This window comes from Choloepus didactylus, chromosome 27 (genome assembly GCF_015220235.1).
Source record: "Choloepus didactylus isolate mChoDid1 chromosome 27, mChoDid1.pri, whole genome shotgun sequence".
Lineage (NCBI taxonomy): Eukaryota > Metazoa > Chordata > Mammalia > Pilosa > Megalonychidae > Choloepus > Choloepus didactylus.
In genome coordinates, this window is record NC_051333.1 from 2,450,562 (window position 1) to 2,463,665 (window position 13,104).

The 13,104-nt window shown below is 39.0% G+C and overlaps 1 protein-coding gene across 1 annotated transcript in view; it reads right to left on the reverse strand.

Annotated features, from left to right (window-relative positions):
* Positions 1 to 519: 519 nt before the first annotated feature.
* The window catches only part of NLRP4 (NLR family pyrin domain containing 4), a 46,586-nt gene continuing 34,001 nt past the window's right edge, over positions 520 to 13,104 (reverse strand). Inside the window, exons 6-9 of the mRNA XM_037820037.1 lie at positions 7,995 to 8,165; positions 5,860 to 6,030; positions 5,002 to 5,172; positions 520 to 890 (exon numbers count right to left, since the gene is read on the reverse strand). Of these exons, the coding sequence (XP_037675965.1) occupies positions 800 to 890; positions 5,002 to 5,172; positions 5,860 to 6,030; positions 7,995 to 8,165 (604 nt within the window). The 3' untranslated portion in view covers positions 520 to 799. The remainder of the gene's footprint in view (positions 891 to 5,001; positions 5,173 to 5,859; positions 6,031 to 7,994; positions 8,166 to 13,104) is intronic.

Below are 13,104 nucleotides of genomic sequence, written 5' to 3' on the forward strand. Positions count from 1 at the left end.
TTATACCAGGACCAAGCCACATGGGCTTACAAAGGCGAGTGTGCACATTCAAAGTGACAAAGCTACATTACAGGTAGATACAGTAAAGAACGTGAAAGTATATGGATGGTATTGGAAGCCTATAGATGAATCTCGTGATGGGGTTGATTCTGGGACTTAGGTAAAGGGGAATTAGAGTGGCCAAAAGGATCTTCACCTTTACTGCAATGGTAGGTACAGGGAATGGATGATTTGTAACTTCCGAGTTTTAATAAACACTTCAAGAAAGCTTCATCAGACAGGAGAAGAGAGCCTGATCTGGTCCGCCACAAGGACAGACAGCAAGGAGGGCGAATGGCAGGTCGAGCTGTACGTGCACTTCTAGTGCCGTGACAGGTTCAGCATCTTTCCAAGTCTACATGGAGGGAGGACCAGTTTCTTCAATCTACATGGTTACTCCTGTCATTCACCAGCAACAAATCCTGTTTCAAGCCTTTTCAAAGTGTTTTAAGATATATTACTTTATTGAGTACTTAAAATTTCAGTGAGACAGGATAGAAATTTTACCAACAAAATTGTTTCAGGGGCTTTTCCAAAGTCCCAGAGCAAATAAAAACCACATCTACATATGTTATATAAAAACATATCTGAGCAGCTGCCAGAAAAATCACAGCTTGCATTGGTGTCGGTGATTTGTAATTCCTGGGAACAGAGTAAATAGAAGTAAGGGCCACAATCCCTATCCTTATGGGTCCTCTTGGGTCAGAACGAGGCCAGGTTACTTGTAGTTGGATTTCTACCCTCGTGGTCTTTTGTTTCATCAGTTTCCTCTGATTGTCAAGTATGGATTTCTCTCTTCTTCAGCCATCAGAAGTCCCTGGGTTTCCTCATCAAAATCAGCTTTTTGGAGCCTGATAAAATAGAAAAGGGGCTCTATTTATCTTACACATTTTTTTCCCTTCTCCATAGCCCACCTTTCTCCATAATTTCCTCCCTGGACAAGTGAGATCGTGTGTTGCTTCTAAGTGGAAAGATGCATCCATCATATGCGGTGGTATGCCGATAAATTCAACACCTCTCTCTCAAAAACAGCCCTGATTTGTAGCATTTACCTATCTCTGTAGTGTAAATTATCCAACCATGGTCAATTTCAAGATGCCAACTTAATATCACTAAACATGGGGTTAGGAAGAGATGCAGCTCGTACCAGCTGGTTAGAACTGCCTCCAACCCGTCCCTTTGGAATAAAAGCCTCGTCTTTTAGGAAGGCTGTTTTCACATAAATATTAGGGGTGGGACAGGAAGACAGTGGAAGTTAGGGTGAAAGACTGAAGCCATTTTTACCTTTAAGAATATAAAATGATAATACCTTCCATTATTTAAATACCTGGTTCTGGTCCTCTGCTAAGTGTTTTCCATGCACATCTCAAATTTTCACAACCACCTTATGAGATCTCTGATTGTCCAGGTTTGTGATGAAGACACTGAGGCTAAGCAATGCTAAAGAACTTAGCACGTTTCCAAGGTTGCAAAGTGAGAAAGTGGTAGAGTCGGGATACAGTTCCCAACAGCTTGAGCCTGGAGGTCCTGCATTTAAACGTGATGGTATTTGTGGCTTTGACTCAGGTAGGACGGTTAAGGACCAGTGTCTGGGTTCTTTGTGGATATAAATGTCTCTGTTGGTATCTATAGGCATACCTCATCTATTGTGCTTTGCAGATTTTTTTTTTTTAACAAATTGAAGGTTTGTAGCAACCCTGTGTCAAGCAAGTCTCTCAGTGTCAGTTTTCCAACAATGTGTGCTCACTTTTGTGTCTCTTTCAGATTGTGGTAATTCAATATCTCAAACGTTTTCATTCTTATCACATCCGTTATGGCAATCTGATCAGTGATCTCTGCTGTTACTGTTGTAATTGGTTTAGGGTGCCATAAGCAGCACCCATGTAAGAAGGGGCACTTAATAGATAAACCTGTGTGTTCAGCCTGCTCCATCCACCAGCCAAGCCCCCGTCTCTCTCCCTCTCCTTGGGCCTTCCTATTAGTCCAGTTAATAGTGGTATGCCGATAAATTTAACACCTCTCTCTCAAGAAAAGTCCTGATTTGTAGCATTTACCTATCTCTGTAGCGTAAATTACAATGCCCTACAATGGCCTCTGAGTGTCCTCCCTTAAGTCAAAAGCTAGAAATGGTTAAGCTTAGTGAGGAAGGCATGCTGAGACAGACCAAGAGCTAGGCCTCTTGCGCCAAACATTAGCCAAGATGTGAATGCAAAGAAAGAGTTCTTGAAGGATATTAAGTGCTATTCTACAGAACACATGAGTGATATGAAAGCAAAACAGCCTTATTACTGATATGGAGAAAGTTCAAGTGGTCTGGATAGAAGATCAAACCAGCCACCGTCTTCCCTTAAGCCAAAGCCTAATCCAATCAAGGCTCTAACTCTTGTCAATTCTGTGAAGGCTGAAAGAAGTGAGGAAGCTGCAGAAGAAAAATTTGAAGCTAGCAGAGGTTGGTTCATGATGTTTAAGGAAAGAAACTGTCTCCATAAGAAAAAGTACAAGGTGAAGCAGCAAGTGCTGATGTAGAAGCTGCAGCAGGTTATCCAGAAGATGTAACTAAGATAATTGATGAAGATAGCTACACAAAACAACAGATTTTTAATGTAGATGAAAGCCTTCTACTGGAAGAAGATGCCATCTAGGACCCTTACAGCAAGAGAGAAGTCAATTGTCTGGCTTCAAGGCTTCAAAGGAGAGGCTGACTAGTTAGGGGCTAATGCAGCTGGTAACTTCAATTTGAAGCCAGTGCTCATATACCATCCCCCAAATCTTAGGGTCCTAAAGAATGATGCTAAATCTACCCTGCCTGTGTTCTGTAAATGGAACAATGAAGGCTGGATGACTGAACATCTGTTTATGACATGGTTTACTGAATATTCTAAGCCCACTATTGAGACCAACTATTCAGAAAAAGGAGATTCCTTTCAAAATATAACTTTTCATTGACCATTCACCTGGTCACCCAAGCAGTGTGATGGAAGTGTACAACAAAATTAATGTTTTCATGCCTGCCAGCACAACATCCATTCTGCAGCCCATGGATCAAGGAGTAATTTTGACTTTCAAGACTAAGCTTTATGGAATGCATTTCTTAACTAATATCACTGCTATAGATAGTGATTCCTCTGATGGCTCTGGACAAAGTAAATTGAAATCCTTCTGGAAAGGATTTGCCATTTTGATATCATTAAGAGCATTCTTAATACATGGGAGGAAGTAAAAATATCAACATTCACAGGAGTTTGGAAGAAGTTGTTTCCAACCCTCATGGCTGACTTTAAGAAGTTTAAGACTTTGGTGGATGGAATTAGTGCAGATGTGGAAATAGCCAGAGAACTAGAGTCAGAAGTGGAGCCTGATGATGTGACTGAATTGCTGCAATCTCATGATAAAAGTTGAATGGATGAAGAGGTGCTTCCGATGGATGAGCACCTACTCCTGGTGGAGATGCTGTGAACACTGTTGAAATGGAGCAAAGGATTTAGAATATTACATTAACTTAGTTGATAAGGCAGAGGCAGGGTTAGAGAGGACTGACTCCAATTTTGAAAGTTCTACTGTGGGTAAAATGCTATCCAACAGCATCACATGCCACAGAGAAATCTTTCATGAAAGGAAAAGTCAATCAAAGCGGCAAACTTCAATGTTCTCTTATCTTAAGAAATCGCCGCAGCCACCCCAAATTTCAGCAACTACCACCCTGGTCAGTCAGCAGCCAGCAATATCAAGGCAAGGCCCTTCAGCAGCAAAAGGATTGCAACTTGCTGAAAGCTCAGATGATGCTAGCATTTTTTTTTTAGCAATAAAGTATTTTCAGTTAAGTTATGTTCAGTTGTTTTTTAGACATAATGCTATTGCACACTTAAAAGACTACAATAACTTTTATATGCTCTAGTGTATAATAACTTTTATATGCTCTAGGAAACGAAGGAATTTTTGTGACTCACTTTATGGCAATATTCACTTTACAGTGATATTCGCATTATTGCATGGGTCTGGAGCCAAACCTGCAGTATCTCTGAGGTATCCCTGTATTGTTTGCAATGGTTCCAAGTAGCAACTGCTCCAAGTAGCTTCATCTTGCTGTTAGTCCCATTGTTTAAGGAACATATCAGCTATCTTAATACACATCTTTTTGAGACTATTCATGGCAGGGGGTTGTGGTGGGAAGAGAAGAAAATTCACTTTTCTCTTCCAACATATTTATCATATTATATAATTTATATTTTCAAGATTACCACATCAAGTAATTCCCCCTATTTTGCAGCTAGAAGACAAATACCTTGCCTGGGACTACACATGGAAAAGCTAGGATTCAAACAAATATCTTGATGACTCAGAGAATAAGACAATCCCAGTCTTCCCATTTCATTGAAAATCCACTCTGGTACTCTGTATTCTGAATCTTTAGCAAAAAGTTAAAATGAGAAATAGTATTAGGCACCCAAAATTCCTAGATATAGGTTTACAAGAAGTGACTTTAAGGAAATTAACCTATAACTTCACAAGTGGAGAAAGAAATTAATGTTCTTTAGTCCAGGAGCTATACCAGTCTCAATCCAACATCTCACATTTCCCTTTACTAGAAGTGAATGGCCTAATAACTACCTATGATTCCCTTGAGCTTGTAGGTTTGAAAGGAAAAATTAATGAGAAACAAATGCTAAGGATTATAGAGTTATCTAATTAAAATAGTTGTGTAATTGCACTGCAATTATCATTTGCGTTATGATATTAAGTTCCGCCGGTTATTGGCACTTGTTTACCAGCGACTGTGCTCAGTGAGTGCTTCCTAAGTATTGTCTCTCATGCCTGCAACAGCTGAGTCAGGGAAATTTATCTGCATTTTAAATGTAATGATTAGACTCACTAGATGTAGGAGTTGTGCTTTTCAGGTGCTGATCAACCCCGTCTTAGCCCCGAGGACTCTCCCATCACCAAGGGGAACAGACGCCAGCTCACCCCAGGACCTTCAGGACACACTCGGGGTGCCTCAAGCCCTCGCACAGCACCGCCACCCCGTCGTGGTCCAAGGCGTTCCGTGTCAGGCTGAGCCTCTCCAGCGTCGTACTGATGGCTAGGGCAGAGGACAGATCCGCACAGCAGGCTCCAGTCAACCCACACGCATCCAGCCTGCAGCAAAAAGACACACGGGCAGAAGTCCCACCCGCAGGGTGAAGAAGGCAGCAGAGGGTGGGATGGGAGCCGACATCCAGCCCTGGCTCACCCCAGAGCCTCTGAGGACAGACGCTTACAATCCAGTGTTTGACGTCAGATTATTGCTCCACGGTTAATTGTAGGTGTGGCTACAACCGTCCATGTCCCTCCACATCTACACCTTCTGCAATTTGACTTTGCATCTCATTCCACTAAGATTTAAGTCCGTTTTCCTCACCTTTTGAAGCTGGAGGCAATATTATAGGAGTTCTGGGTCTGTACCTCTGGACACCTCACACCCTCCTAGCTCTCTTGAGCCCAAAGGTGCCAGGTCAACACACCCAGGCTAGTTGGTTAGGTGGTGACAGAAACTGTCCAGTCATCCCTGTCATCCCAGTTAACAGCCAGCCAGCCAACTGCCAGACCTGACGGTGAGACTGGCTTAGATCAGCCAACCCGCCAGATAACCACAGATTCCTGAGCATCTAGATCAGAAGGATCAGCCAGCAATAAGGACTCACGATTATATGCCTCTAAGGTTTGGAGTGGTTAATTACGCAGCAGCTGACTGATACATACCCCTGATGGAGACTTCTTTCTGCCCATCAATTCTCCATCTTTAACCACACACAAAGACAGAGCCACGCCCTCGAGGATACCCACCCAAGATTCTTTAAATGGCAGTTGGGATGTGTCAGAGCTTCACACAACAGCTTCACGCCAACATCTTCTATGCCATTGCGCCCGATTTCCAGATATCTCAGCTGTTGATTGCTGGTGAGAACAGAGGCAAGATCTCCACAGCCATCTGCGGTGATGAGACATTTTACCAAACTGCAAGAGAACAATCATGATGTCACTCTCAAGGGCTTACCACCTTTCTGTTTGATATTAGAAAAGAAAGATGCCAAAGTACTACAGCCTTTATCAACTATATGGATGGATAATTGTCCCTGTAGCATTTGTTGAAACTGTCCTCTCCCTGCTTATCTTCAGTACCACTGTCCACGATGCAATATCTGAACGTGTTGGTGGCTCTGTTTCTGGGCTCTCTCCTGTTTCTTTATTCTATGAGTTCATCCCTATGTGAATCCAATTCTACTAATTTTTATAATTTTATAATCTCTTGATATCTTTAGAGCAAGGCCTCCCACTTTTTATTCTTTGTGTTTCTTAGGTAGTCTTGACCTTTTGCAAGTCTCATATGCATTTTTAAATTGCCTTTGATTTCAACACAACAGTAAAAGCAAATAAAAACATTGTATTTTTGACTGGGATTCATTAAAATTAAAATGAGTTACAGAGAATTGATTTTTTAAAATACTGAATATTTCAATCTTTGAACATGGTATTTCTCTCCCTTTTTCTTGTCCTACACTATCATTTGATGATATTCTCTACAAAAGTCTCACATATTGTGTTAGCTTTATTCCTAATTAATTTCTTTTTGATAACACTATAAATGGTACTTTAATTCCATTAGCTTAATTTTCCTGTCGGTATATAGGAAAGTTTTTGTATGTCAATTGTTTTAAGTAAGCTTGTTAAATTTATTAATTCTAGTAACTTAGCTACAGTTTTTATTTTTAATTTCCTTCTTATAGTATTTTCTCTTTTTAGGATTCCCATTTAAGCTCATCTCTTTCTTTAAACAGTATAAACATAGTTGTTTTATAAAGATAATTTGGGTCACTCCAAAATTTGAAGTTCAGGAGGCAGGTTTGTTCAGCTTGTTCTTGCTCAATGTGCCTTGTTTCCTTGTGTTTTAGGTTATTTTAACTATGTGGTATTTATTGATCTCGAAACATCATTTTAGTATTAATCTGAAGCCAAAGATCATGTTGTCTTTTATCTCCCACTAGAGAGGATTTTCACTAGCTATTTCAGGTGTCTAGATGCAGTACTATTTTAAGGTTTCATTTAAAAAAATTATATTAAGGAATTTTTATAATCTCAGGTGGTATACACTTAATCTACTGTGTGTACTTCTGGTTCAGCTTCTACATGCTTTTAATGGTTTTAAAAATCATCTTATCTGATGTTTACAGTGGTTTTCAGTTCAAGGATTGCTCTAGGTACCTAACCCACCATTATGAAATAAAGAATGCATCTCTTTTCTCACATTATTTAACTCTTCAAGCAAGGAATACAAAGTCATAAACTCAGATTTTCTGATGGATCAAAAAAAATAATAATTCTGCCTACCCTCACAAGTCTCTGGATTTCTCAGGGAAAGAGACATTTGATAATGAAAAGCTTTTCCAATTGATAACTCAAAAAGAGGTATTTAAATTTTCCTCAATTGTATCACCAGAAATAAAAGTATTTTCATTTTCTTTCCTTTACCCCATTACTCTCTTACTACCCTTATTCCTTCTTGAATATCCTTTGTTTTAGCCACATAAAGTGCCTCATATATTATCAGGTCTCCCACCCCCACGCTTTACCCTTCTCTCTGGAATTCCAGTTCTCTTGATCCGTGACGAAACTTATTTGTCTTGCAGAACACATGCCAAACGTCTCCTTAGCCATAAACCATCCCTGAACTCCAAGTCATAATAACTCCTCTCTTTCTCTCTTAGTGCTTTATGAGTACCCCACTAAATGACCATTTAAAACATATTAAATCCAAGACTCAAAAGTCAGGGTATAAATTTGTTCCCCTGAGCATCTCTAGGAGAGTCTGAGCCATGCGTGTTTTAACTTTCACGTTGTGAGGGGCAGACACGATGGCTTTCTCAGGGGCCCAAGGCCTTGAAAGGAGGCTCGAGCTTCAAAGCAACCCTCAAGGGACCCACCATAGTGACTGCAGGTGGCCGTTTGGGTGCTTCAGGGCCTCACAGAGGAGCTTTAGTCCATCATCCTTCAAGTCGTTTGCACTGAGGTCTAGATGAACCAAGCTTTTATTACACAGAAGGACTTCAGAGAGGTTTTCCCAGCAAGACTCATTGAGGCCGCAGTAAGTTAACCTGTGGAGATAAACATACGGGAGAAAAGGAAAATGATATCTCAAGAGGGTTTTTTAAGCCACATTAAAGGTAAGATTCCTATAATTTGACATACAAAATCCTTAAGAAAGTACAAAGCAGAGGTTAAGAGTCTTTTTCTCTTTGCCTTGCCTTGTTGCACTGGCTAGAACATTCAGTACAATGTTGAATGTCAGTAGTGTAAGCAGACATTTTTGTCTTATTCTTGATCTTAGGGGAAAACATGTACTCTTTCACTATTAAGTATGTTGCAGGGTTTTCATAGATTCTCTTTATCAGGTTGAGGAAATTACTTCCATTTCTAGTTTCCTGAGCATTTTAGAAAATAGTGCTGGACATTGGCTTTTGTCAAATATTTTTTTTCCTGTGCCTATTTGGTGATTGGATTATTTTCTTTTTTTAGAATTCTGATATAAATTACACTGAAGTATTTTAGAATGTTATACTAATGGTAAATTCCTAGGATAAGCCCTATTTGGTCATGATGTTTTATCCTTTTTATATGTTGTTAGATTTGATATGCTAAAATGTATTTAGAATTTTAATATATATGTTCACGAGGGAAATTAGTCTAGTTTTTTTTTTTGCTGTAATATTTTTGTCTAGTTCTGGTATGAGGATAATTCTGCCTTCTTATTTGGGAATTTTCCTTGGTATTCAATTTTCTGGAAGATCCTGAGTGGAATTGGTATTACTTCTTTCTTAAATGTTTTGTAGAATTCACCACTGAATCCAGCAGAGCTTGGAGTTTATTGTGAGAAAGTGTTAAACTACAAATTCAATTTCATTAATAGAAATGGGATTGTTAGGATATCTATTTCTTCTTGAGCGAGATTTGATAGTTTGTATTTTTCATGGAATTGGTCCATTTCACAGCTTTCAAATTTGTTCATGATATTTCCTTACAATCATTTTAATATCTGTAGAATCTCCCGTGATGTTATCTTAATTTCTCCTTCTGCCTCCTTTGGGTTTAATTTTTTTCCTATTTTTCAGGGTCAAGTGGAAGCCAAGGTCATTTGTTTGAAACTTCGTTTTCTAATGTAGGCATTTAGTGCAATACATTCTTCCTACATACTACTTCAGCTGCACCTCACAAATTCTGATATGTTGTATCCTCATTTTCTTTCAGTTCAAAATACTTTGCTTTCCCTTTCATATATCTTTTGGTATATGTATTATTTAAAAGTATATTGTTTACTTCCAAAGTACCTGGGAATTTTCCAGGGATGTCTCTGCTGTCGATTTCTAGAGAAAGACAAGGTACGTTTACAAGGATGTATGTTCTGTTGGAGTTGGATGAAGTATTTAATAAATGTCAGTTAGGCCACTTTGGTTGATAGTGTTCATCAAATCTACTGTCTTTATTATTTTCTGTCAAATTGTTCTATTACTTGTTGAGAGAGGAGTATTGAAATTTTAGTTATAATTTTGGCTTTTCTATTTATCCTTGTAGTTCTATCAATTTTTGCTTTGTAAATTTTGAAAATTAGGCACATAAACATTTACAGCTGTTATGTCATGAAGGATTGACAGTTTTGTCATGAAATGACATAAATTTATTTTTTCTGATATTAGTATAGCCTCTCCAAATTTCTTTTAATGTTGGCGTGATATCTTTTTCCACCTTTAGCTTTTATTATATCTTCACATTTAAAGTGTGTTTCTTGTAGTTGGCATATAGATGGGTCTCACTTTTATACCCAACCTGACAATCTGTCTTTTAGTTATAGTTTTCAGACCATTAATGTGATTATTGATATGGTTACAGTTAAGTCTATCACCCTATCACCTTGCTATTTGTTTTCTATTGGTTCCATCCATTCTTTGTTCAATATTTCTTCTTTCACTGCCTTTTTTTGTGTACAGAATTTTTTAGGATTTCGTTTTGTCTCCTTTGTTGGCTTACAGCATACATTTTTAACTTATCACAGTCTACCTTCAAGTAACATTATCATTTTATGTATAGTACCAGAAACTTAATAGCATATTTCCATTTCCCCCTTTTCTGGACTTCATGTAATTTACACACATTTTACTCTTATATATTGTAGAAACCCCACAACTCATTGCTATAATTTTTGTTTAAACCAGGGATTAGCTCCCTTTTCTGGAAGGGGCTGGCCTTGTAGGTCATAAGGTCTTTGTTGCAACTACTCAACTCTGCTGCTATAGCATGAAAGCAGCCGTAATCAATATGTCATCAAATGGGCGTGACTGTATTATAATAAACTTTATATAAGCAGGCAGCAGGCTGCATTGGCCCATGGGCTATCTTTGCCAACCACTGATTTAAATAGTCAATTATGTTTTAAAGATATTTAAATAATATGAATAAATCTTAAATATTACCCATGTAGTTGCCAATTTTGGTGCTCTTCTTTCCTTTGAGTAGATCCATATTTACATCTAGTATTTGCCGGAGAATTTCTCTTAATGTTTCTTATGTGGGTTGGTTGGTGTTCTAGTTTGCTAATGCTGCCAGAAAGCAAAACACCAGAGATGCATTGGCTTTTATAAAACGGGGTTTATTTGTTTACACAGTTACAGTCTGAAGGCCATAAAGTGTCCAAGGTAACACATCAGCAATTGGGTACCTTCACTGCAGGATGGCCAATGGTGTCCGGAAAACCTCTGTTAGCTGGGAAGGCATGTGGCTGGTGTCTACTCCAAAGTTCTGGTTTCAAAATGGCTTTCTCCCAGGATGTTCCTCTCTAGGCTGCAGTTCCTCAAAAATGTCACTGTTAGTTGCACTTGGGATATTTGTCCTCTCTCAGCTTCTCCAGAGCAAGAGTCTGCTTTCAGCAGCCGTCTTCAAAACTGTCTCTCATTTGCAGCTCCTGTGCTTTCTTCCAAGTGTCCCTCTTAGCTGTAGCTCCTCTTCAAAACATCACTCACAGCTGCACTGAGTTCCTTCTGCTTGTCAGCTCATTTATATGGTTCCACTGATCAAGGCCCACCCTAAATGGGTGGGGCCATGCCTCCATGGAAATATCCAATCATAGTCATCACTCACAGCTGGGTGGGGCACATCTCCAAAGAAACACTCAAAGAAATCTAATCAAAACTGATAATATCTGCTCACACAAGATTACATCAAAGATAATGGTGTTTGGGGGACACAATACATTCAAACTGGCACAGTTGGTGATGAAATCTTTTATATATTCTGAAAATTTCTTATTTATTTCTTGTTTCTAAAAGATTTTTGCTGTATCTAGAACTCTAGGTTGACAGTTTTTTTTCTTTACTATTTTAACGATGTTGCCCCTGTCTCTTGCTTAACATTGTTTCTGATGAGAATACAATTGTTATCTTTGTTCCTCTATACATAACTTGTCTTTCTCTCACTGCCTTCAGGATTTTCTCTTTTCCACTGGTTTTAAGAAATTTGAATATTATGTACTTTGGTGTTGTTTCTTTTCACGTTTCTTGTGCTTGGGGCTCATTGAGATAATTAGATCTGCAGGTTTATAGTTTTCATCAAATTTGGAAAAATTTTGACTATTATTTCCTCAACTGCTTTTTGTCTTCCTCTACTTTCTCCATTTACATATAAAGTAGGCCACTTGAAAATATTCCACAGCTCAAAGATTCTCTTTTAATTTAAAAATGTTAACTTTCTGCTTTATTTTGGACAGTTTATTTTTGTATATCTTAAATTTGCTAGTCTTTTTGTCTACACTATCTAAGCTGGCATCAATACCTCCAGGGTTTTTTTTTTTTCACCTCAGACACTGTAGCTTAGTTTAATTTAGGTATTTTATATGTTCCATTGCCCTACTTACCTTTTTCGGTATATGGAATAGTGTTATAATTAACTGTTTCAATGTCATCGTCTAACACCTCCACCCATTCGGGGTCAGGTTCCCTTGACTGATTCTTCTCATCCTTACGGACCCTGTTTTCCTCATGCTTGGTGTGACTTGTGATCCTTGGCTGCATCCTCAGCATTGTGAATTTTACCTTCTGGATATTTCTGTACTCCTATAGGTATTCTTTAGCTTTGTTTTGGCACACAATTAAGTTAGAGTTTGATCATTTCAGGTCTTGATTTTAAGAAGACAAGACCAGAGCAGTGCTTAGTTTGCAGCTAATTGTTTCTCCCTACGAAGACAAGACTATTCTAAGTACTCTGCCTAATGCCTCATAAATTATGAAGTATTTCAGTCTGGCTGGGGGAACAGAACCTACTCCCAGGTGTGAGAGCACCAGACACAGCTCCTTCAAATCCTTTCCGATTGTTCTCCTGGTCTCAGTGGAGCTCTCATTAGTGTGTGCATGAGCAGAAATTCCCGAAGTACTCAGGGGTGTCTCCTTCAGATCCACAGGGTTCTCTCCGTGAGCATCTCTCTCCTCTTGCCACATTGTCCTGTGACCTCATGCAACTTCCCAGACCCTCAGCTCCACCTCCTCAGCTCGGGAAAGCTGACAGATTCCTCCCTGTTTCTTCCTTCCTGAACCACACACTGGAACATCTCTCCAATCTCTCCAGGCAGTAAGCTGGGGCAATTGTAGGACTCACCTTCTTTATTCCCAGTCTCTCAGGAATCGCTGTCCTTCATTGCAAAAACTATTTTATTTGGTTGTTTTAGGTGGAAGGTGAAATCCAGTCCCCGGCACTGCATCTTGGCTGGAAGTGTATGTCCTCTAATTTCTTCTGATTTATCCTCCAGACACCCTTACTTTCATGTTCAAATATAAACAAATCCAGAAGCATACACAGAGTAAAATCTCCCTACGACTCTCTCCCAACCTCTCAGTTCAATTTCCCGCAGGCAATCTATATCATAATTCTTATCTCTCCTCCAGGGATAGTTGTATATTTAACAAGCAAATACAGAAGAATGCACGTTTCCTTCCCCCTTTTTTATACAAGTATTAGCATGAACTGAAGATGTAAGTAGAGTTGGATTATTAG